Source organism: Herpailurus yagouaroundi, unplaced genomic scaffold, assembly GCF_014898765.1.
Source record: "Herpailurus yagouaroundi ecotype Mexico unplaced genomic scaffold, PumYag 250, whole genome shotgun sequence".
Lineage (NCBI taxonomy): Eukaryota > Metazoa > Chordata > Mammalia > Carnivora > Felidae > Herpailurus > Herpailurus yagouaroundi.
In genome coordinates, this window is record NW_024412467.1 from 22,931,488 (window position 1) to 22,958,807 (window position 27,320).

At 49.9% G+C, this 27,320-nt stretch overlaps 1 protein-coding gene across 1 annotated transcript in view; it reads left to right on the forward strand.

Annotated features, from left to right (window-relative positions):
• Positions 1 to 27,320, forward strand: part of SLC22A23 (solute carrier family 22 member 23) — a 182,997-nt gene extending 155,677 nt beyond the window's left edge. The window contains exons 8-13 of the mRNA XM_040460628.1: positions 6,076 to 6,178; positions 8,145 to 8,377; positions 10,030 to 10,062; positions 10,195 to 10,218; positions 11,294 to 11,417; positions 22,869 to 27,320. Coding sequence (XP_040316562.1) covers positions 6,076 to 6,178; positions 8,145 to 8,377; positions 10,030 to 10,062; positions 10,195 to 10,218; positions 11,294 to 11,417; positions 22,869 to 23,226 — 875 coding nt within the window. The 3' untranslated portion in view covers positions 23,227 to 27,320. The remainder of the gene's footprint in view (positions 1 to 6,075; positions 6,179 to 8,144; positions 8,378 to 10,029; positions 10,063 to 10,194; positions 10,219 to 11,293; positions 11,418 to 22,868) is intronic.

Below are 27,320 nucleotides of genomic sequence, written 5' to 3' on the forward strand. Positions count from 1 at the left end.
TCCAGGGGCCTTCCAGCTAGATCCCTAAGACCTTCACTGAAGTTGCTCAGAGACCCTGTGTCACCTCTGCCTGCCTCTCCAAGGCGCTGCAGCCCGCATTAGGCTCTCAGAATACACCGAATGCCTCCCCTCTGCAGGGCCGTCCCCACACTGGGTCCTCCTGCTACCCCATCTATACTGTGGTCAGCTCCTCAGGGACGAGGTCAGACCTCCAGTTAGGTGTTTTCCCCCATCATTCACAAGCAGCTGTAGCTGACCAGTTTCTGTGGCTCCTTGTTGGGGCCGATCACCCTGCCATAGACGAGAGCTGGCATGGCAGCCTGGGTGTGCAAGGCTGGGCTCCCTTGCCTCCTGGCACCAGCAGCAGACCTAACACGAAGCAGGCTTACCCTGAATGTCTACTGAACAATTGAATCGAGGCCTCCTGCAGTCCAGGAGGGGGCAGGGCAGTTTCACATGGGAATCGGCCATGGCTGCCGGACACCTCACCTCTGGGTAGATGAGAGTCTCAGGCCTGGATGCATATGGGGGTTGGGGTGGGGGCAATGCTCATGCCCCTGCCAGCACATCCTTTTGCATTCATGCTAGAAGAAAACCTGACGTTCCAGAATTATCCATGCCCTTTCCTCTTTTAAAGCCATCTTGGTTTATCTTTGAACATGTCAGCTTTCCCCAGCAGAGTTGATAGCTGAATTTAGGTAGATAAGCGGATGTGCCTCCTGAGTGTCATGGTCAGTGTCATTCCTGCAAACATTAGTGTCACAGAAAGCGACCAGGAACTGGCATCTGTCCTCACGTCCTAATTCCCAAGACTTTCAGCGTCCTCTCAAGAGTCCGAGTGCTGCTGGCCCCAGCTGTGGCCTGTAGACTGCAGCCCACCGTGAGAAGACATCTTGGAGTCAGACCTGTGCTCAGCCCCTGGCAATAGTAACGGTAACACAGGCAGTCATTGGGCAGTGACTCTGCAGGCATGGGTGACACTCTCCACCGGCATTTGATTCTCACCAGAGTCTTAATGAGGTCAGTCATCACATCATCCCTGCTTGACATATGGGGATGTGGGGCCCAGAGAAGCTAAGTGTTGGGAAGCACTGCTTCTTGCTGCTGATGTGGCTCCATGTGGAAGGAGCAAGCCCCGTGTGGGGAGTGGGTGTCCTCTGTCCTCATGCATCAGGCCCTCTCTGGGAATCACCCCCCCGGAGAAGCCCGCCTGGCCCAGCATTGCCGGATGGGAGGGTGAGTCCCAGCATGAGGCCCATGTGGGGCTGCCCCCTGCCCTTCTCAGTAATCAGGCTTGGAGTCTGCCCTCACTGCCCCCTCTGTCTTGTCCATCTGTTCGGAAACTGAGGTGAGAAGAGGGTCTGTGAATTACTCCTCAGAGTCCCCAGGTTAGGTAACTTGCCCAAAGCCACACCACTAGAGAGTGATGACACCAAGGTTGGCCCAGGCAGGCTGACCCCAGCGCTCTGATCCTAACCTAAGTGGTTACAGAAAATTTCTCCTCCGGGCTTCAGGCCAGCTGCAGTCACGTGCACAGAGAGGGAGTTGCAGAGGTCAGCACTGCTGGGTCACTTGTCAAAACTTTGGGTAGATTTTGAAGAGAGAGCTGTGTGAGGTGACTTCGCTAAGGTCCGTATAGTTGCTCTCATCTGCTTGCTTCTGAAGCACTTATCCAAATGGCCAAGTGCCATCATTTCTAAATCCACACCTGAGGACTGAGGGGCTGTGTGGGGGAGACAATGGGCGCCTTCTCTACTTCTGAGCTTGGACCTGGGCATCAGAGCCACTGCCTTGGAGCTTTTAGTGCATGCGATTGACAATGGCTGTGATGGGGGTGGGGGACTGCTGTGCTGCTCTTCCTCTTCCTCCTCCTCCTCTTCCCCCTGCTCTTCCTCCTGCTGTTCCTCCTCCTCTTGCTCCTCCTCCTCCTCCCCCTGCTCCTTCTGCTCCTCCTCCTGCTGTTCCTCCTCCTCCTGCTCCTCCCCCTCCTGCTGCTGCTCCTCCTTCTCCTGCCATTCCTCCTCCCCCTGCTCTTCCTTCTCTTCCTCCTCCTCCCCCTTCTCCCCCTGCTCCTCCTCTTTCTGCTCCAACTCCTGCTCCTCCCCTCCTCCTGCTGCTCCTCCCCCTCCTGCTATTGCTGTTTCTTCTCCTGCTACATCTGTTTCTCCTCTTCCTGCTCTTCCTCCTCCCACTGCTCCTCCTGCTCCTCCTCCTGCTGCTCCAACTCCTGCTCCTTCCCCTCCTGTTATTACTGTTTCTTCTCCTGCTACATCTGCTTCTCCTGCTTCTGCTCCTCCTGATTCTGCTCCTCCTCCTCCCGTTCCTCCTCCCCTCTTCTTTCCCCTACTTCTCTTGTCTTCTCCTTTCTATAACTGTTGCTTTCCCAGTTTCACCCGTAATGCATTAACAGTGCACACAAGCATCAAAGCACAGCCAGTTAATCTCACACCCCCATCCAAACAAACGCAGATTATCGTCTGTGTGTGCTGTCCCTGCGTCTCTGAGCCTGGGCTTCGGTGCACTACCACCGTCTTCTCCCTGCGCTATCCTCAAGAAGCACGGTTTGGCCCCTTGCCTGGATCTCTTACGTACGTAGAGGTCATGTCTCCTTCTGCGTGTCTGCAAGGACACCTCTCCCTTCTACAGCTGTTTGGGGGGGAGCCAGGACAGTCTTGGTCAGCCAGAGCACTGGGCTAGGAAGGCTGCCTGCCCACCAAGGGCCATGTGGGGCTTCATCTGCTTCCTTCATTTGGGCCTTGTAGGAGCAGTGTCCCGCTTAATAGCTGAGAAACTGAGGCACAGAGCAGCTTTCCCAAGGAAGCTCAGCAAAGAGAATCGAAAGTGGGATTCTGCCAGGTCTCTCAGACTCCTTGCTGTATCCCAGGTTAGGTTGTGACCAAACATGCAGAGGAGAAGGGGCAGGGAAATACAGGGTGGAGTGGGAGCTGCTGGCTTGTCAAAACTAAATAAGCCCCACTTGGTTTTGTTTTGAAATTATTCTTTCTTTTTTTTAATGTTTATTTTTGAGAGAGAGAGAGAGAGAGAGAGAGAGAGACAGAGGGTGAGTGGGGGAGGGGCAGAGAGCGAAGGAGACACAGAATCTGAAGCAGGCTCCAGCCTCTGAGTTGTCAGCATAGAGCCCGATGTGGGGCTTGAACCCACGATCCATGAGATCATGACCTGAGCTGAAGTCAGACATTTAACCGACTGAGCCACCCAGGCGCCCCATTTTGAAATTTTTCTAATGGCTGTGAATCCAGAGGGTCAGAGAGCTTGGGAGGAGAGACAGGGAGAGGAAATGCTTTTATCAGTCATTTCCTTGGTGCCCAGAGTCTGATCAACTTGCACTTCCCCTTCTTACTCTCATGTAGCCACATTCAGGGACTTCGGGACATCCCTGATTTCTGTCTGATGACTAGAGAGACAGAAAGGCCTCCTGTATTCAGTTACCTTAGGGTGTCTCAAAAGTCATCTGATGTTTCTCACAACTCAGAGATGGGGGATTTTTGTCCCAGAGAAACAGACCTAGTGCTGAGGAAGCTTTATGTTGTTATTCATAGGCTGGTAGGGTATGTAACAGAGACAACATGTCAATAGCTCCAGACAGGTTAATCTAATTCCATTTAGAATAATGCAGTTACCCCTGTAGACTACAGTCAGTTCTTTAGACCTTGGGCTCTACAGTTTAATCCTATAAAAAAGAAAGATTAAGTCACAATTGAAATTGCTGCAGTTTCTTTAAACATCTATTTCATATACAATAATGTATTAGCAGTTAGGTTTGGACCACATTACAAAAAGAGATTTTAACTTCTGTAAACATGCTAATAGACATTTAAATTTTCTTCTTGGATGACTTCCATGGTGAGCAAGTGTGGCTATTATAGTTGATTCCTGATGAGTTTTATAACCGTGAAGATACTAAGATCATTGGATCGCGCATTATCTGTTAACCGTAACATTGCCATGCTCTTTAAAAGTTTTTTAGTGTTTTAGCCATGGGGAAAGGATGTTTGTAAATCAGATTAGTCTGTTTTTGCAGAGGGGAAAATAAAGGTTCCGAAGAGCTTGGGAGTCGAGGGGGATCCGTGGATAGACACCCAAAGTGCCAGCTGTTCAGGCTTTTGCACACACCTCAGGCTTTGCACCTAAAAGTGGGAAGGAAGAAAGGTCTGGGTACTCAAGTGGCATGGCATCCCTTCGACATCGAAAAGGTTTTTCCTTCTCCCTTCAATGCCCCAGCTGGTGACATTGATCCAAAAATTTTTTTGTTTAAGTAACTCCTAAAGCCTTATGGTTAAGCAACATATTTCCCTTCAAACTGGAACCAAGGAGGTGGAAGAGGCCCTAGGAAGTGCCAGAGAGCACATCAGTAGCAGTCCCCATGCACATGGCTGCTGCAGGGTCTGTCCCGAGGTAATTCTGTTTCCTCCAAGCACAGAAGCCCTGCCCTCATTAGATGGGGCCTTCCCACCCATACTACTTGGCTTTGTTTGTGTTTTTGTTTCTTTCAGTAAATGTATTTTGCAATAATTTTAGGTTTACAGAAAGGTTACAAAATTAGTACAGAATTTCTGAATATAGTCTCCCCATTGTTAACATAATACCATAGGACCTTTGTCACAGTTGAGAAACTGCCATTGGTAGAGTAGTGTTAGGCAAACCCCAGCCTTCATCTGGATGTCGCCAGTGTCTCCATTAATGACTTCCTGTTCCGGGATCCCATCCAGGATGACACTTTGTTGTCATCTCCCCAGCCTCCTCTGGTCTGGGCCTCGTTTCTCATGGCCTTGACAGTCTTGAGGAGCACGGGCCACCCAACCAATGGGTTAGGTCTCCTTTTTCTTGTTGAGCTCCTGAGTAGAGAGAATTACTCCCTGAGGACCTGCTGGGCTAGGAGAGCACAGAGGGGCCTTGGGGGCTGAATGTATGGCATTTCTGCTCACAGACACAAGGGCAGATCCTGAAGGCTGGGGCATTTCTGTGTTTTGACCCTCCCTGTTAAACTGCCAGGTTGACACCTGGGCTTCAGCAAATGTCAATGTGGCCTTGGAGCACTAGTGGACTCTGTTCAGAATGGCTTTCAGAGCTAATTTGAGCCTCATGAGGAGTTCTGTCTAATAACTTTGTAGTTGGTCATATCACTCTGAGGCAGAACACTGTCTTGCTCAGTCCCCAAAGACCTTTGACTGTTAACTAAAACGTACATATACACATATGTGCGTACACACATATATGCACTTCTGTGCATACGTGCTCATGCGTGTGTTTATTTCTCTTTCCAAAGAGATGCACACCCTTAGGGGCCGCATCAGAAGGAGCAGCTACAGCCACAGCCACTGTACTTCCCACCTGTGAAGTTAGGGAGCATATGAGCACGTGCTTCTCCTGGTCTCTGAACTGTGGGTGAGGTGGACAGATCAGACTCCACACAGAAAAGAACTGCTTGTTTTAATACGACCTGAACCTGATTAGTGCCTCTGTAACCCAAAATGTCATTTGGGTTTGTTTGGTTTTTTTTTTTTACATGTTTTAAAATGTTTATTTTGAGAGAGAGAGACAGAGCATGAGAGCATGAGCAGAGGAGGGGCAGAGAGAGAGAAGGAGAGAGAGAATCCCAAGCAGGCTCTGTGCTCTCAGTGCAGAGCCCGATGTGGAGCTCGATCCCAGTAACCATGAGATCATGACCTAAGCCTAAATCAGGAGTCAGACACTTAACCGACTGAGTCACCCAGGCACCCCTGTCATTAAGTTTGGTACTCAGGCAAAGTGGAGTGAGTCTACACTCATTGTTTATTTGTATGTACCCTGCCTCCCTCGCAAGAAAGGCTTTGCTGTGAAAAGGTACACTTAGGGTGTGCCTCGGCTCCCTTCAGGCCCCGTGGGGAAATTTGAACGGCAAAGTCAGTGTTTCTGTGAATGCGTTTTCTATCCTGAGAGCCAGACCCTATCCTCTGGCTTAAAGGAAAAAAAAAAAAAAAAATTCCCCTTTTCATGATGCCCCAATTGAGGAACGCCTAGGAGGCTGCCTATCCAGGGTCTTGCCGATGGGTCACGGGTTCTCTTTGTCTGCAGAGCTGGAGAAGGAGCTCTCCCGGAGGCCCAAGAAGGTCTGCATCGTGAAAGTGGTGGGAACCCGGAACCTGTGGAAGAACATCGTGGTCCTGTGTGTGAACTCGTGAGTCACAAGAGGGACACGAGCAGGGTGGAGGTCAGGGAGAGGCTGGAGAAGAGAGTGTCTGGAGGGGAGGCCGGCAGGGCCCTCCTTCTCCCACAGCTGCATCTTGAATTACAGCCACAACTCGAGGGCCTCTGGTCAGCCCGGGGCTTCGTGCTTGACCCCGGGGCCCTGGATAAGTCTGATAAGCCCCAGGGTCCCTGTGTAGACCAAGAAGGTCTTTCCCATCTTGACTCACAGCTCAATAACCCTGCCCTTCCCTGACCACACAGAGTGGCCCTCACTCAGGGTCAGAGGTCACCTCAGGTGAGGGAGGATGTTAACTCTCATTTGATGTTAGAGACTATTGGAGGGCAGGGGGCAGGGTTTGCAGTCAATTTTGAAAGGCATCAGGACTCCTGTCCTGGAAAGAGTCAGGCCTCTGTTCCTACCATTCCCCACGGCTATTTCTATCAAAGCCACTCCACTTCATCAGTTCTCGATGTTGGGGCTCCTCCTGTCACCCTTGTCCTACAGACAAGGACATGGAGGCCCTAGCCACTCCGTTGGTCAGGGCCCGAGCCCTCAGGCTTCAGCCTCCCTGCCCAGAGTCGGCTCCAGACACGGCCACCCGTGCTGCTGTCCAGTCTCAGGCAGATGCCGGCTAGGCTAATGGGACCATTACAAATGGAGTGCCTTTTCCAACTCTAGTTTGGAAAAAAAACACAAATTGTGACATAGGGGAGATGCCAAGTTTCTATTTTAATGCTACTTGTTTGGGGAAAGGGGGATCAATCTCTCTGACCTTGTTATCTTAAAATTACCTGTTATGATCCAAAGACTTCCTTCTTACCAGAACAAAAAGACGATTTCTATGAGACCTCTGTAGGCCAAGAGACAGAGAAAGTCATCTGGGATCCCCAGAGATTAACCGAATCTCCCCAGTTGCAAGATTATAAAGCGACTGCCCCAGCAGGTCCTTTGCTGAGTATGTCCCAAGTGGAAATGAGTTCATTTGGCAAACAGCAGCTTCCCCTGTGGGGGCAAGGCTCTGCCGCAGTTGACCTTGATGCATCCTCACAGTTTGATGAAAGCACTTTGATTTCCCCAAAGCACGGAAGTGGGGGTTGGGAGAGAAGGATACTTGTCACTCTGGGGTGGGTGCAGAGCGCTGATGTAACAGATGCCCATGCCCTGAACATGCACTTGCAGCCTCCCAGGTGCATGCGTGCATTCGTACCCCGCCCCCCCCCGCCCCCCATCTCCCCAAGTGGACATCTGTCTCCAGCGGGTGGGACTCACATTTCCCAGCGGGTTTATACGAGCCTCTGGAGGTGATAGAGAGGCTTGACCCAGGGCAAAGGGAGGGAAACGATGATAAATTAAGAACTGAAACACAGTCTCTAAAACCAGGTGTCTTCATTTGGCCTGGCTTCCTGCTGGCTTCCCCAGGGTGTGTTTGTCAATAGCAGCAGGAATGGGTTAAGCAGGTAGTTCTCTGGGTGGATCCCCAAGTTTCCAGAACCCTGAGCACTGAAGGAAAAGTCCTTCAGTGGTCCAGATAGGCAGTATGTCTAGTAACCTTCTGCAAGCTGCTTACCCTCTTTAAGCCTTTTTTCCCATCTGTAAAATGGGTCTGACAGCAGCTCTTACGGTGCTGACATGGGATTAAGTGAGTTGACGAATGGGAGCGCTTTGTCTTACATGTTGGATCCATTTGATGGTGTTTGAACAGAATGTCTCACCGCTTTCATGCTCACGCTCTCTGCTAAAGTGACGGTGAGGAGAGTGATCAGGCAGCCCCATGAGAGGGCTGCTGCTGTCCTTTCTCTGAAGTCTCTTTGCATTGCACCCTATCAGACATGCGGTCGTGGTAACAGCATGTTCTCTGTGATGTGTTGAGCTGCATGTCTGTTTCCTGGTCACTGAGCCCTCCTGTCCTTGTACGCCTGCACACCGCCCCCCTCGGTGTGTGCGTCTCCCACAGGCTGACGGGGTACGGGATCCACCACTGCTTTGCAAGGAGCATGATGGGCCACGAGGTGAAGGTGCCGCTCCTCGAGAACTTCTATGCCGACTACTACACCGTGGCCAGCATCGCCCTGGCGTCCTGCCTGGCTATGTGCGTGGTGGTCAGGTTCCTGGGGCGCAGGGGAGGGCTGCTGCTCTTCATGATCCTCACCGCCCTGGCCTCGCTCCTGCAGCTTGGGCTGCTCAACTGTGAGTGGGGGTTGGGGGTGCGGATGGGCCACGGGGGCAGAGCCTGGGGGAGGGGAGCTGGCCTGTGACCAAAGGGTGTTCAGCAGAGCTGGGGGAGACTTTAGGAAGTTTTCTGTGACCTGAGCTATTATTCCAAAGCCAACAGCTTGAGGGAAGTACCTTGGGAAGGACAGATTTTAACTGGAATATCCATGGTGACTGTCCCTGAGTGCACTGTGCCTTTCCCCCTCCTGCCCCAGCCCAGCCCCCGGGCTGCCACTTGGAGCCTTCCTTCCTGGGTTCACCACGATTCCCTGCACGTGAGGCCTTCCCAGTCCTGGTGGACATGACTTCACTGACGGCCAGACTGTTTCTTTGTGACACATCACATGACCAGAAGAACAAAGCACTCTTTCATGGAAAACAAGGGGGACATTTGGACACCCCTGCATCGGGACACTGCTTGTCAGCAGATGTTCCCAAGTTTACCAGCTTGCATTTGGGCCAAAGAATTCCTCAGTAAATGTTAAAAAATAATTTAAATGAAAAAGAGGGAATCCATGTAGCGCCTCCAGCTGTGGGAGGCGTACTTGGTACAGCTCCTCGTGCATGGAAAAGGCACCAGGCATCTCTCTCTGACCTGCCCAGAGCGAGACACAAAAGAGCCGGGCAGCCAAGCCTGCTCTGAGCAGGCGCGGTCCTCCTGGGACAGGCTGGGACACTGCAGGAAACAGATGCCGCCGGTCATCCCCCAGCTTCACAAGGAGAGCCAGGAATCAGACTCACGACTGTCCCGGTGCAGTGGGGCTTCGGGGAAGACAGCCTTCACGTCATCCACGGTGCGAGAGTCTGTATCCAGAACAGAAAGAAAAACTGCACACTTTCTCAACCTCATTGTGCAAACCGGATTAAAGAGCAGCTACTTGCAAACCCAGGAGCCCTTTCGCTAATTTGGTCACATCCTCATGCACTCCGTATCTTGATGGGAGACTGGTCTTATTGTCAGCTGTGACCAATAAGGAAACGGAGAAGTGGCAACTGGCTCCTGACCATCCCATCCCCTTGTGCAAGCTCATGAGCTTTGGGTGACAGCAGCAGCCCCTGGGAGTGTCACAGAGGCCCTCTTTGTCCCTGAGCAGGAATGTCCCAGGCACTCCTTGCACACAAGTAACTATGAGTATCAGGGCTCGGAGCTCGCAGAAATGTCCCCTGACGGGTCTGCCCCTGCAGAACTTGCTGCTTCCTTGAGACCAGCAGTGACTCTGGGATAATTTTTTCACAATGAAGTTAACCCTTTGGCTTGAGGACTAGAAGGTGTGCTAGAGTCTCTGTTCTGAAGAGTTCCATTTTCTCCCCACACTTGGAGGGCAGAACGATTTTAGCCCTCTCCCCTCCAAACAAAACGAGTTTTGTTAAGTCAGGTGCTAATCCCAGGGTCTGGGGACTCTGTTAGCCCCAGGTCTCCGTGTCCCTCTAGCACTTGGCCCCTCCATGGGTGTTGGTTCTGCTCCCCAAGTGGGCCTGGCGGGCTGGCAGTAGGGCCAACCCAGACGTGGAGGGGAGTTGGCTTAGAAACTGGTCCCATGGAAAAGCACAGTGACAGCTTTGTACCTAACATGCTTTCTCTCTCCCCTCTTTACCCACCTTCTTCACCCTCGTCTGCATGGGCCCAGTGATTGGGAAATACAGCCAGCATCCAGACTCAGGTGAGCCCCAAATGCCTGTGCTGTGAACATCACCATTTTTTATTGCACTCAAATACACGTTTTCATAAAGACTCACAGACCTGTGGTTTCCCTTCCCTCTCTCTTTCTCCTCCTCTCTTCCTACCCTTCAAGAGTTGCAGCTGAAGTTGGCCGTAGGTTGGACACTATAAGCATACATTTGTATTCTCTACTCCCTCTTGCCTCTAGAAAGAGCACCTCGATTCCCCGTTTGCGCCCGGCTTGCACGCATGGCCTCACGTCTTCCGCCGGCATGGGCGGTCAGCACAGGGCACCCTGGTGCCGACGCAGTGCCACGGGCTATCTTTCGGACAGTGCCTGGGTGACATCAGAGAACCCCAGGGAGCATTGGAGGCCTGGCTGACTGTGCTGCCTGGGGAAGCTGCTATCCCCCTTTGTGAATCGTGAAAGCTCGCTGCTCTTGGCCACGGGGATGGCAGAGCTGGTGTCCCGCATCTTGCTGGTCACACACGCCTGGCCTGACCTGAACCCATGCTGCCAGGGCTTTCTGCAGCGGGCTCCCTGAGTTCATAATGCAGCCTTGCAGGGAACTGAGCTGTGCCCCACGTGTATGACCCCAACAGCATGCCAATACCCTGTGCTAGATGATGCGTGGGTGTGTGGTCAGACTCTGGTGCCATTTGCAAATGCCTGGATGGGTTAAGTCTGACCCTCTGGGCTGTAAATTCTTCTGTTTGGGCTATTTGAGTTTTTATTCCCTTAAATCCAGCCCAGTAAACCCTGTCCTGTGTACTGGACGGGTCAGCCCTGAGGCCGGGATAGCAGAGACCTTCCTTCTCTGAAAGCTGGGATGGAAGGGGTGTTGCTAGAGCACCAGGGAGACCAGCCTTCCCCTCTTTACCCACCTTCCCTCCTGCCAGGCCCGGCTCGTGGCCTAAGGAACTCTGGCAGAGTCCGCGTGAGCTCTAGCATTCGAGGCCCACAGGAAATCACGGGAACCCCAACAAAGTCTCCACCAAGAGGGTCTGACCTCTTACACCTGACGTGCTCCTCGGTCTCCAGAGGGAACTGAGTGCCCTAGTCTGCACTTCTACTGGGGAAGGAGGAAGACCCTTCCTGTGGTCCCAGGCCTTCCTCCCACCCCTGTCCCACTGCTGTCTCTGCACCCCTCCCCCACCCCCTGCCTGCCGTGCCAGCCTCCTTTTCCCTTCCCTCCTGCCCCGCTCACTGTCTCCCTCTGATTCTCCTTCAGGTATGAGTGATAGTGTCAAGGACAAATTCTCCATCACGTTTTCCATCGTGGGCATGTTCGCCTCCCACGCGGTGGGAAGCCTCAGCGTGTTCTTCTGTGCAGAGATCACCCCCACAGTAATCAGGTACGTAATGGGAGGTGCCCCCCCGGGGCATCTTCTTCCTAGGACTCAGGAGAGGGCGGGAGGTTTAGCAAGGCTTGTGTGGAATGAACCAGCATCAGCTTTGTCCCACCCTGGCCTCCGGATGAGGGCATGGCTTGTGTGCTGGGCCTGTCAGGGCTTCCGATGGGGAAATTTTCCCTGACTCTGAGGCAACCGAGAGTCAGCCGAGAACTTGACCCTGGGGTCCATCCAGGCAAGGAGCCTGAGGAACAAGGAGCAGGGACCTTTTCAGGGTATAGGAAGCTCGTGCTTAGCTACTTTTGTTTTAGTTCACAAGGTAAGGTTTGATCCTTTCTCGTGCTATGCCCACATAGTGATACATGGATGCTCCATGATGCTATTAAGATCACAGCATAATAAAAGGGTTTCCCTTCATTTAAAAGGGCATCACTAAACTACAGAGTCGTGTCATTTTCCTGGTAATTACTGTTTGTGACTTATGGAAGAGCTCATCTTGATTTACATCACACTGAACTTTGCATGGGAATATGATTAGCATGTTTAACACACATGCTTTTTAAAAAATATAAATTGTGAATAAATCAGGCAGTTACTCAGCCATGAATTAAAATGCAGAAGTCAGCTTGATGCCACCCATCCACCCTTACTTGCCCACATGAGCAAACAAGTGGAGCCCAGTACAGTTCAAGGCAGGACTTGTGCACACTAATCATTTTAGCCCCTCGGGTGCTGCATGGGGCTCTGGGAGCAGACAGGCAGGTTCATGGACTTTCTTCCTACATTTCCACGAGTCATGCTGACCAGAGAAATTTCACATGACCTCATTTTGCTTCATTCTCCTGGATTATTACAATACATGCCAAGGAACTGTATATTTAAGAAAAAAGCAATTAAATGCCAAGTAATTCATCCTGTTCCAACCCTCTGCTAAGCCAAAGTGAAGAACCTAAAGCTTATTTCATGCTAGAGGTTGCAAAATGCCTTAGGCGGACAGCATCTCCCTCAGTGTCCTTTCTTTAGCTAAATTCCCTTAATTTATGAAAGAATGCAGCAAAGAGGGTTCTTTCATTAGTGCCCAAGTCAAGGTTGGACCTTCTGGCTTTCCAGCTGGCCTCCCCGCAGATTTGTGTGATTATGTATCGTTCTCTGGGAGCGGCCAGCTACCCCTGAACTCTGGGAGTTGATAGACCTCATTAGTCATTGTTAGATTTTGCTTAACAAGCTAAACTGAAGGAAATACAGTATCCTTTTCCTCTTTGATGCAAACCTGGAAAGATTATTTGGGAATACAAATTCAACAACTATGTTCTTAGATTCGGCTTGCCAAGATGACAAACTGGAAAAGATATTTGACCTTTGGTGATGTTTTTGTACTTGCCGAGGATGAAAGGAAATCAAGTACAAAGGGGGTCTCAGCCCAGGAGGGAAGAGTTGCTGGTGTCACTCCCTTACCCGTCCCTTCAGAGTCTCTTTCTTGCAAATACACTCAGGGACAATTCCCATGGAGTCCCTGGACAATAATTGGCCTCCCTCCCCTCCCCCCACTTTACAAAGATAAATCCAAGATAAACTAGGATGAGCGGCTTGGGGTGTGTGAGCTTCGTTTTTGTTTTTTGGTTTTTTTTCTTTTTCTCATTGAAGTGTCATTGACATCCAGTGTTATATTAGCTTCATTTTTCTTCATACTAAACTAACCTTTTTTTACAAGGCTGTTATTAAAAACGTCCCTTCTGAGCCAGGACAGTAGCCAAGGTTAAGATGCCAGGATTAACTAACTAGAAGAAAATAGGAGGATAATAACTTTTTTTGAACAAAGGCTTGTGGAAATCCATTGTCCAAGAATGACGGAGACTCAGGGCACCTCTTGCTTTTTTGGCTCAGGTCACAATCTCCGGGCCTTGGGATCAATCCCCACCTTGGGCTCCGTGCTGAGCATCGAGCCTGCTTAAGATTCTCTTTCTCTCCCTCTGCCCTTCTCCCCCACTCAAGAAGTCTCTCTTTCATTCCCTCTAAAATAATTTTTTTTTGTTTTAAATTAAAAAAAAAATTGACACTCACTAGACTCTAATGAACTGATTAATACCATTGTTTCATGAGACTCCATCCAGACTTTATATTACAGAGAAGCACTTCCCTCCGACCCAAGCGTGGTCCACATGCTGTTCATTTATCATCAGCTGATGCAACAAGTTCTTGGATTCTCTTCCAAAGGCTTCAGGAGTTATGTGCCTCTGCAGGCAGACAGGGACGAGAGAGAGAGAGAGAGAGAGACAGAGAGAGAGGGAGAACAAGAGGGAGAGCAAGCGAGAGAGGGGAAGACCTGTCTGCAGCACCCTCTCCCCTTTGGCTTGGTGAGAAGTGGCCAGGGGCCCTGGTTGGTCTACAAGCAGTTGGTGGCTTTTTTGTGCAAGATCATCTTTTCCATGCAGTGTCCACCTGGAAGCTGCAGGTGGGAGCCCCTGAGGCCTTTGCTGTCTTGCTCACCCCTCACAAAAGGGATCAGTTAATAGAGGAGGCAGGCACTGGTGATAACAGGCCCATTTCATTTTCCAACAATTCCACACAGATTCCTCAGAGCCCCTGGGCCTTGGCTGTTAATTCTCTGTTCTGTCTGAGCTTACCTAATCCTTCCTGGTGTCTTCTCCTGCTTTCCTCCCCTCCAGGCTGTCTGACCCCTTTCTTCTAGAAACTTCTTTCTTGGAACTTGCCTTCTCAGAGAACTTCCTTCTGAGTAACTCCTCCCTACGCCCACATCAGGACTAAGAACCTGGGCCCTGATGTCCTCCTCTCTAAAGTGCCTCAAGGACAGAGATGGCCTATGTGTAATGTGACATCTGGAGTCTGTTTAACCTTTCTAAAGACTTGTGTCTTACATAATCTACATACATACATATATTACAAATGCTGAGGACCAAGGAGCCAAGGCACACTGGCTAGTTCAAGAGCAGGGTGAGAACAACCAAAGTGCAGAGGATGTGGCCTAGAGCCTCAGACTCGCATCTCCAGCACGAGGAAGGAGTGACATGGAGCTGTGTGTGATCCCAAGGGCTGCTTTTCTGGGTGGCCTTAGGCAAGTCCCTCTGCCAGCCTTCATTCATCTCTTTTGCCCTAACATGAAACTCGTTATGACTGCCTTATTATTTGGCGGGGATGCTGAGGGGAAAAAGGATATATAGAAAGGATCCAGCCTCAGCAGATGACAGTTGATATTATTAATTATTCCTACCTGAATGTTGTTGGCAGTTATATTTATTTCTGTAAGAATTGGCACAAATTTTTGTTTATCCTTGACTTACAGAAATAGAGTAAAGACAAACTAAGTAATATAAAAGAGGAAGTGAAAACTGGGAGGTTTGTTCTGTTTAAATGCAAGATGCTGGGATTCCAGTGTTTAAAAGCATAATTTCAAGATTCTAGAATTCTTAATTTAAGCTTGCTACTTCTAACAGTCGGCCTGTGTATTAGTCTTTATATCTTTAATTTAGATACTAGTACTAGTAACATAAAAGCCAGTGGATATTAAAATTTTTCTGCTTCTAAAGCATGGGGAGGCAAAATTTGCCCCCTGGTTCTCTTTTAACTGTAAATTGAGGTGGCCGCCTGCTGTGATATTTAAACATGGGCATATGCTGCCCTCTAGTGCCAATCTAAAGAAAAGCAAAAAATGCACAGAGTCAGCATTTAGAAGAGGAAAATTAACGTAATGTTAATAATGACCCCATTCTCTAAACTGAGATTTCAGAAAAACAACACCAAGCCAAAAATGGTATACCAAATTCTTCCAAAAGCGTCCCTCACCTTCCTGTGTAATTTCAAAGTATGCTTGATAGAAAACCAAATAGCAAATTGCTTTCATGGAGAAAATATATAAAGATATACTGCATATTATATATGCACATGGACTGCACCTTATATACACACACATATGTAGATACTTTTCTTAAATGAGCTAATCCTACCATAAATCAAATATATATGGCAGGATTTATTAACATTAATATTACATATTTTTATATTATGAAGTAAGACTTTCATGCCATGCCAACTTCTCTAACGGTGAATCTGTGAACCCCCTTCCTTGTGGGCCTGTGTCCTCTACCCTCCTGTATATTAACTCATGTGTGGACTTCATTTGCACTAAGCAAGTTAAGTCTCTCTCACTGCTAGTCAGTGCCGTCCACACTTAATGACAAGAAGGTCAGGCAGAAACCCAGAAGGTTTCAGAGAAAATGATGTCTCACTGGTATTAACAGCCCCAAGGAAACACACCCATTACCCCCAGCATCCAGTATGTCCCTTGCAGCATCCTGTGGCTTCCAGAGTGGCCAGAATTATCAAAAAGACTGAGTGGCTATTTTGGGTGTTCATATTATCCATCTTACAGATGGTTTTACTCATATCACCCTTCATAATGGCTGTCTATATTTAACCTACCCCATTCATTTGGGTGATCTGACCTTCCTACCTAGGAAGCCAGTATAGTCCACAAGCATCCAATATTTACTAGGCATAAATAATACGTGCCACTTGGTATTCTAGAAAATAATCCTTGCCCTTGACAAGCTCATAGACTAAATGAAGATGGTGGGCATATGAGGAAATACTAACAAAAAGGTACAGAGTGTCTTTAAAAAGTGGTCTGGGACTCTGCCTGGGAAGGAGGTTGATATCTGGGAGATCCTCCCTCTCCAAAATATTGCTATTCCTTATTTGTGTCCCCTTGTTGGCCCAGTAGCACAATGGTGTGACTATTCCTACAGTACATCTGGTCTCTCTCCCTTGGTGAAAGGCTTTCTTTTTTTTTTTTTTTTTTTTTTAAATGTCTGTTTATTTTTGAGAAATGGAGAGAAAGAGAAACCAGGGGAGGGACAAAGAGAGGGGATACAGAGGATCCAAAGCAGGCTCTGTGCTGAAAACAGAGAGCCAGATGTGGGGTTCAAACTCACAAACCCACAAACCGTGAGATCATGACCTGAGCCGAAGTCGGATGCTTAGCCAACAGAGCCACCCAGGTGCCTCTGGTGGTGGAAGAGTTTCTAACTGGTGACACATCACAGCCTGGTGAGAGCTGGCTGTCTATTTTCTTCCATAGCTAAGGCTAGGAAATTCCATCACTCACTGAGTGTATTAGTTATCTATTGCTGTGTAACAAATTACCCCTCAGAACTTAGTGGCTTAAAACAGCACAGGCTTGCTGTCTCACAGTTTCTGTGGGCAGGAGTCAGCAAGGCCTAGCTGTATCCTCTGCTTCAGGATCTCCCACAGGCTGCAGTGGACCAGGGTAGGATCAGTCTTCAAGCTCATTCAGTAATGGGTAGATCTCTTAGTCTGTTGGGTCTGCTAGAACAGAATACCACAGACTGAGTGGCTTATAAACAACAGTAATTTATTTCTCACAGTTTTAGAGGCTGGAAGTCCAAGATCAAGGTGTCAGCAGATTTGGTGTTTAGTCTGATTCCTGGTTCATTGATGGCCATCTTCCCCTGTGTCCTCACATGGGAGAGAGGTGAGGGAGCTCTCTGGGGCCCCTTTTCTAAGGCACTAATACCATTCATGAGTGCCCCACCCTCATGACCTAATCAGCTCCCAAAGGCCCCCTCCTAATACCATCACAATGGGGGTTAGGAATTGGGGGGTATAGACATTCAGACCATAACAGCAGGATTCAGTTCCTCTCTGGCTATTGGACCAAGAGCCTCAGTTCTCTGCTGGCTGGAGGTCACCTTAGCCTTGCTGCCTGGAGTGTAGCAGCATAATAGCTTGTTTCATCAAAGCCAGCAAGAGAATCTACTAGAAGTAAGTCTTTCATAACCTAATCACAGAAGGAACATCTCATTACCTTTGCCATATTTTACTGGTGAAAAGTTACTGGGTCCAGCTCACACTCAAGGTACAAGGGTATGAATGCTTGGGAAGTGCGAATCATTGGAGCCACTTTAGAAATCTGACTGGCATGCAGAGGGATACCAAACTGAGTTCACCTGGTTCCTGCCCCTGAAAACCACTAATGTCTGTTAGAGACACAGACACAAACACAAAGGAGTCTTTGGGCTCTGTAAGGTGCACCGAGGGGAGGGAGGACGGGGCAGCTGGGCCAGAGCACTTTTTCGGCTTGGTCATTCTGTGCTCTGGAAACTGCCGGGACTGTGATTTGCAGAGAGACGGTGGCCTGGGAGGAGGGATGTGTGTATCCGAAGGAGAGGCAGCAGGGAGCGAGTGTTCATTCTGAAGGAGCAGGGAGCCTGGGCAGGGGTCCCTGGGAGGAAGAAGGTGGGTGGGTTTGAGGCAGCTTCAAGAGGCATCCTTTGCAGGGTGTGGGTGGGAGGCCAGGGGGAGAAGGAAGAGGAAGGACCAAAGTGGCACCGGCATCCTCTGCCACCTGTGGGTCTCTCATCCCTGGAGGCTCCGGTGGACCCACGAGAAGGGCTCATGATGTCTTCATCCCATCAGTTCTTGAACTTGCTCAGCCCCAGCTGGGCCCCTGCCGTCAGGCTTCTCCCCCGCACTTGCGGGACAGACACCACCACCCGAGACCAACCCACCGATCTCCCGCTCTTCCCTTCACTTCCTGCTCTGTGTCACTTGTTGAATATTAACGCAGCAAGAAGTTAGAAAGATACCAGTATTTCTGCTTTGTGAGGAGAAGGGAGAAGGAGCTTAGACAGCTGGGAATCAAAACAGCCAACGTGTACTCAGCACGTCCTGTCCCAGCAGTAGGGACACAGTGCCCCGGCTTTGCCGATGCATGACTTCTTGTCCCCGTTTCAGATCCTCCCTGAGGCTCACAGAGGTGAGGCTGCTCATGACAGAGCCAGAATTCTTACCCGGGCCCACCGGCTCCCAACCTGTGCTCTTAAATCAGTGCATCTCCAGCCTGGGGAGCAAGAAAGGTCTGTTCGGCAGCTGCTCTGGCCTGGCCTGTGCGTGTGGGCCAGGCGGCTGCCCGTTTTCACAACCTCTACCTGAACAAACCCCAGTGAGCCTCTCTGTGCCAGGCCCAGAGACCGCAGGGGACGAGACTTGTCTCCTTCCAGAGCAACGGATGGGGAGACCATTTCCAGCTGGGGAACCAGCAGAACTGAGCAGAGCAGAGGCGAGAGCCTCACAGAGGGAGTGGGGTCGGGGGAGCCAAGGAGTTCAGGGATTGGGGTGCAGGTCCAGGGGTCGGCCAGAGGCCAGTGAGCGTATTCTAGAAAAGGCACTTGTCAGCAGTGAGGAAAGAACCTGAGGGAATAGGAGGAGGACACAAGATATGCCAGTTAGGGGGGTGTGACCCAGACAGGCTGAACTTGGCCATGGGGCTTGGCCATGGGTTGGACAGAAGAGGCTGGGAAAGGGAACAGACTCCCAGGCTCTGGCTCTGTCCTGGGGGCCATGTGCTTGGTGAGCCGGCAAGGGGTGTCACCCCACCCCCACCTTGGCCTCAGCACAAGGGACATGAGGAAACCCCTCCCGCGTGTGAAGGTACAAGACCGCTGCTCATTTGGGGCTGAGAGAAAGGAAGGGAGAAGTGTCTTCTCTTGTTATGAAACATGAGAAAATGGGGAAGGGAGACTCACCCACTGTCCCACCCAAGCACAGGATTGTCATTCTTCTGTTCCATTCTTTGTTAACGTGTTTCTTTACGTTTCTTTTCTCTTTTTAAAAAAATTTTTTAACGTTTATTTATTTTTGAGAAAGAGAGAGACAGAGTACAAGCAGGGAAGGGGCAGAGAGAGGAGAGGGGGACACAGAATCTGAAGCGGGCTCAGTGCTGACAGCAGATAGCCCATCGCGGGGCTGGAAACCATGAACCCTGAGATCATGACCTGAGCCAAAGTCAGATGCTTAACCAACTGAGCCACCCAGGTGCCCCAAAAAGTGTTTCTTTTCTGTGCTCCTTCCTGTCTTGGCCGTAGAGTTCTGATATGTCTGCTTTAAGGTGGCACTTAGGTACAACTGTCAACCTGGAGAGCCCCAAGGCACCTGCCCTCCCTGTCAGAGTCCCCCTTGTTCCTGTCACTCCTGCGCATCCAAGACTGGCCAGCAGGACAGCAGGAGCTCGCCCCACTCACTGTTGACAGCAAAGGCTCCAGGGAGAAGGAACCGGCTGCTCAGCCACCCAAGCCTGAGCAGGGGTGACAGAGAGGGGCAGCCACTGGAAGCTTTGGGGGTTTGTGTCTGCAGGAGGACCCAGTCCCCACAGCTGGAATAATTTGGGGTGTTTTTAACAGCTTTATTGAGGTATAATTTACATACCATATAATCTGTCCATTTTAAATCTACAATTCAATGATCTTAGTGCAGTTGCCACCATAAACCCAGTTGTAGAACATTTCCATCACCTCCAAAAGTTGTCTCCTGGCCCTTTGCAGTCCGTCTCTGTCCCCACTCCCAGCCCCAGACAATCACTCATCTTTCTGTCTTGCAGATTTGCACCCCCCTTGCCTTTTCTGGTATTTCATAAATGGACGGTTTTTCATATAAATGAATCATACAATCAGTATATTTTTGAAACTCACCCATGAGCACCTGTTGCACCTCACCCCCTTTCTTCCTGCTGAATACTGTTCCGTTGTGCATGGCGTGCCTTTTTTTGTTTATCCAGTCACCTGTGGACGGACATCGGGATTCTTTCTGGTTTTTGGCTATGATGAATAATGCCGCAGCGAACCTTCGCTTCTAGGTTTTTGGGTGGTCTATGTTTTCATGTCTCATAAGAGTGGAATTGCTGGGTCATACAAAAGTTTATATTTAATTTTTTCACCAACTGCCAAACTTTTCCACAGCCGCCACCCTCCTTCCTCGCAGTAGGGTTTGTGGGTCTCATCTTCTCCTCAGCCTTGCCAACACAGGTTACTCTCTGCCTTTGAGATTCCTGCCGTCCTAGTGCGTGTCGGTGAGGCGGTGTCTCATTGGGGTGGGGATATCCATGTCTCTAATGGCCAGGGATACCATACACCTGCTTATGTGCTCCAGGTGTTTTATAGTTTGTACAGTTTCTCTGGAGAAATATCTGTTCAGATCTGTGCCTCATTTATTGCATTGGGTGTCTTCACACTAACGGTACTTTATATATTCTGGATACAAGTCCTTTATCAGACATGCTCAGTAACCGTGTTCTCCCAGGCCGTGGCTTCCATTTTCATTTTCTTGAGAGTGTCTCTTGAAGGGCAGAAGTTTTTATTGTGATTAAGTCCTATTGATCATTTTCTCTTCTAGATCCTGCTTCTGATTTCACATGTAATCTTTGCCGCATCTAAGATCACAACAAGCTTCCCTTATATTTTCTTCTTAAAATTGTTGTAGGGTTGGGGCACCTGGGTGGCTCAGTCGGTTAAGCGTCCGACCTCAGCTCAGGTCGTGATCTCAGTTTGTGGGTTCGAGCCCTGCATCAGGCTCTGTGCTGACAGCTCAGAGCCTGGATTCTGCTTCCAATTCTGTGTCTCCCTCTCTCTCTGACCCTCCCCTGCTCATACTGTCTATCTCTGTCTCAAAAATAAACATTAAAAAAAAGTGTTCTAGGGTTAGCGCTTCTACTCGAGTCCTCAAATCCATTCTTTGTTAACTTTTATGCGTGATATTACATAAACACCCAACTTTGTTCTTTTGCATGTGGATTTCCAGTTGTCCCAGAACCATTGTTGAAAAGACTCTCCTTTCTCCATTGAATTTGCCTCTGTCAAAAATCAGTTAACTGTAAATGTAAGAGTTTTTTCTTCTGAACTCAGTTGTTCCATTGATCTATCGACACACCAGTATAATACCACACTGCCTTTATTACTAGAACTTTATCCTAAGTCCTAAAATTGGGAAGGTAAGCCCTTGAATTTTGTTACGTTTCAAAATCATTTTGGTTCTTCTGGGTCCATATAAATCTTGGGATCAGATTATCTTTTTCTGGAAAAAAAAAATAGTCATCTGGGAAGTTGATAGGGGTTGTGTTGCATCTATACATTCCTTCTAAGATGGAATTGCCATCTTGACAGTATTGAGTCCTCCAAACCATGAACATGGAATGTCTCTTCATTTATTATATATTTTTAATCTTTTCTCAGCAATGATTTATAGATTTCGGTATACAAGTATTGCAATTTTTTTGTTTTTATTTCTAAGTATTTATTCTTTTGATGTTGCTATAACTGGAATTTTCTTAATTTCATTTTCAGCTTCTTTGTTGCTAGCATGTTGACTTTTGCACATTGGTTTTGTGTCTCATCCCCTTGTAGGTCAGTACTTTTGTGAGTTAGAGCCACCTATAGTGCCAACCAAGAGAATCAGAGGCTCCTCCGAGAGCCTGCTGCAGGGGCCTTCTGCCCAAGCACATCCAAGAATAAAGGTCACTTTACTAAAGGGTGGTGCATAAGCTCTTAAGCAACTCCAGTGAAAGTTCTTCCTTAAAACAACTGAAATCCACATCCCTGTACCCTCTGCCCACTGGTCTGGGTCTGCTCTCTGAGACGACCCCTTTCTTGAGACAAGACTGCATCCATCAGGCCCCTTCATTGTAGCTCCAGTGCAGAGACCAGACAGCCCTCCCTTGCCTGTTTATTGCAGGGCCCAGTGGGGCCACAACTTCCTGTCACCTGAATGTCATGGTCCCCTTTACTGCAGCCCAGCCCTGCACTGCTTTCTTAGTGGCCACATGATACCTTATCCCCCAAAATATGCTTTTATGTCAAAGGAGAGATGGAGCTTTGACGGATTTTAATGTTGCATATCTACTAATCTCTCTAGAACTTTTGGTAGGTTCCCTCAAATGGCAGAGGAACAGAGATAAATGGCACTCGCTCTAGGCTTACATTTAGAACTTTCTGAGCTCAGTGCTGCTGTGAATTTCTCTCAATCACAGTGTAAGTTCCTGGTATAATAGCTCCCCAATCTGGGAATGATGGTATGGTGTGCAACAATAAATGATGACTCACGGTGAGAAAAATTATTGTCCTTCAAAGTATCTCCCAGTCTGTCTAGTTATGGCCAGAGAAAATCTGTTAGTGCTGGTATGTCTATATTACTCTCTTTAAACTCTGTTAATCCACCCCCACCCCTACTCCCCAGTTTCTAAATGAAGAGCAAACCTTGGGAAAGAGCATAATTTAATAATACTTTGTTTTTCATTGCATATCATTTATGGCAAGTGGTACTGGTTTTCCATTTACAGTAGCGTTGTGAAATTGCCTTTCAAAATAAAGTAAAACAACTTGCGCTGGTGAGAAAAAGTATTCTCTAGAGGTGGTACAAAGCCGGCCAAGGCGAAGGTGGTTTGGTATATGTGCTGCCGAAGCGAGCACATGGCGAAGGTGGTTTGGGATGTCCATCATGTGGGATACACTGGGGTGGTGCCATGAACTTGCTCCGTGATCCTGCCCAAGCGTGTCCCCGGCCGGCCCCCCCCCCCCCCCCGGGGCGGGGGCCGTCCGGGGGGACGGGTGACTGGGGACACTGCCCATGTGTGCTCGTGTCCTCCTGCAGGTGCGGCGGGCTGGGGCTGGTGCTGGCCAGTGCGGGCTTCGGCATGCTGACGGCGCCCATCATCGATCTGCACAACCAGAAAGGCTACTTCCTGCACCACATCATTTTTGCCTGCTGCACGCTCATCTGCATCATCTGCATCCTCCTGCTGCCTGAGAGCAGGAACCAGAGCCTGCCCGAGAACATCTCCAATGGGGAGCACTACACACGGCAGCCGCTCCTGCCGCACAAGAAGGGGGAGCAGCCCCTCCTGCTCACCAACGCCGAGCTCAAGGACTACTCTGGCCTCCACGACGCGGCCACCGCGGGGGATGGGCTGCCGGAGAATGCCACGGCCAACGGCATGAAGTCCATGTAGCTCTCAGCATGGCCTTCCCTGAAGGGGGGCGCTGTGGGCTCCAAGGGTTTGGGGCTGTTTGGGCACAGGTTTACAGACCAAGGACCGAACACGTGGCTGGGGGCAGGGAAACCCAATTCTGCTGCTGATGCCACAGATGGTAAGACTGTCAACTGGTGTGGGGAAACTCTGTCTTTCCAAGACTCTAAGGACCATGTTTGAAGAAGCAGACTCTTTGGAAATAACCCTTTGGACTTTCTTTTCTGCCATGAAATGTTTGTATTTATTTTGGTCATTTTTACAAGAAGCACTTTATTCCCTTTTCCTCTGATCTCAAAACGGAACCACCTCCTTCGGAAGAGGGACACGGCCACCAAGGAGGACGCTGTAGGCAACCAGCGCAGCGGTCCTGGAGGTTACACGCCATCGTTGCCCAGCACCCCACAGAGGAGCCAGGGGTCGCTCCCTCTGGGCCCGCTCCCCCCAAGGCCGCCTGCCTGTGTGCAGACTGACTGGTCGTGGAGCATCTCCATGACCACATTGTAGACAGAGTGAAATGTAAATGATTAGGTTTTTGCTAGAGAGTCTGTGTATGGTTTTTAAAGGGTTTTTGTGTGTGTGTGTTTGTGAGGTAAGAGCTTCTGTTCCATGTGTTGGGGGAAAGCAGCTCCCAGATGTCATTAAAACCAGCTTAGTCTTCCTTCAGGATCATCCTTTCGTACTTGACGCTGGAAGGTGTCTGGGGAAAAGTTTGGACATATCACCAGAAATCCTAAACAATGAGTGGTACTACGGCCACAGTTCGCTGACGCAGGCTTGCCTGGCCAAGCTCACAACGAGCAACAGTGTGGAGACGTGAGACGTGTTAACATGATCAGGAATCCTTCCCGGGTTTGGCTCCAGCAGGAAAGCGCCCCATTCACACTCAGCTTCTTGGCCAGCGCAACTTGAAAACAGGCTACTCTCTGAACTGAAAACCACTAGGGACATAACTGAAACAGACACCTGAGGCAAACCCACAGGAGCGAGGGGTGCTCTCCCAGACACAGCCCGTCACCCACATCTCGAGCACACACCACCGCGTAGAGATCACCAGCCCGGACGACTGTCAGCTCTCACTGACCTCACGCTGAGAGACTGCGAAGCCTGTGGGAGCCGCTGCCCCCTCCAGCCTGCCTTTGCCTGCTTCCTGCTTCCTGTCACTTCCGTCAGCACAGAGGGGGGCTTAGGGCAAGGAGTGGGAATCTCACAGGTGAGTCCACCTGACCTCCAGCCTCTTTAAAGCATCAAGACCAGTGGAGAGAAAGCAATAACTCACCAAAGTTCAACACCCATCCCCGATAGCCAAGGGTTTTCGTTGTGTTCCTCATTTTTGTCCCAGACAGTGAAGGCTTCTTCCTGCCTTTCCAGGTCAGGCTTTCTCCGCCTGTCTGGGGGTACTTCAGAGGAACCTTGGAGGGCCTCCTCAAGGACACCCAGGGGGCCACTAGGAAACAACACTGGCACAGGCAGGCACTGCCTTGTAGCAACACAGGCACCCGATTTTTTGGACAGCCTGGGTTCTTTCTAGAATTGTCCACCTCTGCACTCTGTGACATATGTCTTTGCTGTGAGCTGTGTTCTTCCAGGGAACTTGTGGCCTCGAGTCTGTGAAGCAACTAGGTGACTTCCAGCTGACAGCTGCTAGAACTCAAAAGGGCCAGAAAAGAGATTGCTATAACTTCCCCTTCTCCCTATCCAGCTTTCCACCTGGCCTATTCTCAGTCCACCCACCTCTCTCCTCCAATACTGCTAGACCCCAGTAGGAGCCCTCAGATGTGATAAAAACATTGCTGGGGAGGTGAGCAGACTTGCAGGCATGCGTGATTCCAGGGAGTCAACTGCACTGTGTCTGACTCATCACTAGTGCCTGGGGTGTCCAGCCTGCCTGCAAAGGAGGCCACCTGGGAAGCAGGCTGCCTGGGAAGGAAAGCCATCTGGGAAGGAGGCTGCCTGGGAAGGAGGCCATCTGGGAAGGAAGGCCACCTGGATGGAGGCCGCCTGGGAAGAAGGCTGCCTGGGAAGGAGGCCGCCTGGGAAGGAAGGCCACCTGGGAAGGAAGCCACCTGGGAAGGAGGGCCTCCTGGGAACGAAGGGCGCCTAGCAGTCTCTCCCCATTTCTACCTGCTCTGAGCCCAGCTCACCCAGGCCTTCCTTCATGTCGGTTAAGTCACTTTTGTTCCATGTTTCAATGTTAGTCTGCATTCACCTTAATTTAAAAAGAACTTTCTTTACATCTGTGCAGCCTTCACGTGCCAAACTTGTGACATACCTTTTGCCTTTTTTAGAGTACTTGCTACAAAGCCACCTGGCAGCAAGACCCATTAAGTCCAGGACACAACGTGTGCAGCAGTCAGGCCACAGGGCAGCTGGGGAGGCGGGAAGGAGCCAGTGAGGTCCCTGGGGCTGCTCCTGGCCGGGTACATGTCTGCATCCCTCACCCCAGCCCCGGGACACCTTGCAGTGCTGGGACAGCCCCCTTGCTGTCCTGCAGGACTCGAGCGTGTTCTCTCGCTGGTCACGTAGACCTTCTGTAAGAAATGTACTGAAGCTGTCATGTGCTGCCAGTAATCTCTATCCAGGAAGGCAGAGGCGAGGCACAGCACAAAGTCCTGTTGCTTGGTCTCTGAGCTCCATCTGACGTGACAACTACAAAAACTAGTCCAGCAGAGACAGCACTGTTGCTTCAGCGATCGGGACTAACTCATCATCCACTAGAAGAGAAGCTAGCGTGAGGACTGGGCTCTTGGGACCAAAGTCTGGCAGATGTGAAGGAGGCTGTCTTGCCAACAATCAGTGAGGTCTCAGCAAAGAGGTCCCACAGCTCTTCTCTCCCAGCAGCCTCAGGGTCGGGCTGAGCTCCTGTCCTGTTGCTGGTTCAGCTTAGGGATTTCTGAAGCTCTTGAGGAATGCCTTTACGAAACGGAGCCAAAGCAGAAAAGCTTCCGTGTGGGCTGAGCACTGGGAATTCCCGTACCAAGTGAGCAAGGCAGCAGGGGCCCACCGGAGCCTGATCCATCTCTGCATGGGTGGGGGCTGAGGCCACCAGCTCCCTGGCACCTGTCAGTAATGTTTGGACTCCTCGGTCCTGTTTCCTTCGTCGTTAGTGAGGAAACACTTCTCAGGCACCTGCTATTCAAGTCCGCCCTCCCCACCACCTCCACCACCCCCACCCCCCACTGCCCGGGGAGACATCCCAAGGTACGTGCTCCAGCTCTCCTCCTCCTCTGCCACCCACTCGTGCATCCCGCTATCCTATCAGGGAGCTGTGATCCCCTTTCAATAAAAGTTATGCACAAATGTGAACACTTGAGACAGGGCTGGATATTTCATTTTGTTCTTTTCCAGAAGTCAACAAGAACACCACATGCACTAAATATTAGCACCCAAGACAAATAGGAAACAGTTTTAAATGCTTTGTTTTCTAAAAGAGTATAATCACTTTCAACTAGGGAAAAGGGGCTGGTAAGTTGGTTTCGCCACAGAACAGAAAGAGAGCAAAAATAAACCTCGTAAAGGAAGTAATTGCACTCAAACATTACCACTTCCTAGAGCCAAACAAGAAATGACTGAAGTGCCATTAAATGAACCGTGTGACCATCGCATCGCCCAGCCCCTAGGTGGCGCGCAGGTGCACGCACATGCTGGGGGAGCCCACACTTCAACTCTTTTAAAGGACACCTCACTTTAATGTATTGTGTGTTTTGGAAAAGCAGTACAGTGTGTTATGTCTAGTGGGGAATACTTCCCTCTGTCCTTCCTGCATCCCCAACATTTGAGGTTTCTCTGTAAGAACCGTGTTACTGTACATGTCGACCGGGATTACTCTGGAGGTGCTCATTCATAGCACAAGCCTAAATCGGGTTCTGAACTGTCGTTCAAAGCTAAACGTCTGCATGATGTCACATCTGTTGTACCTTTGGGGAAAATTTGTATGTAAATGTACAGAAATAAAAATGTTGCCCCATTAACAAATTTCCACTGGAATGTCTTCCCTACCTCATCTGATGGTATCCAATGAAGGGCATTTCACAACCATTGACTACAAAGTAATAAAAACTCTACCTGTTTATGCA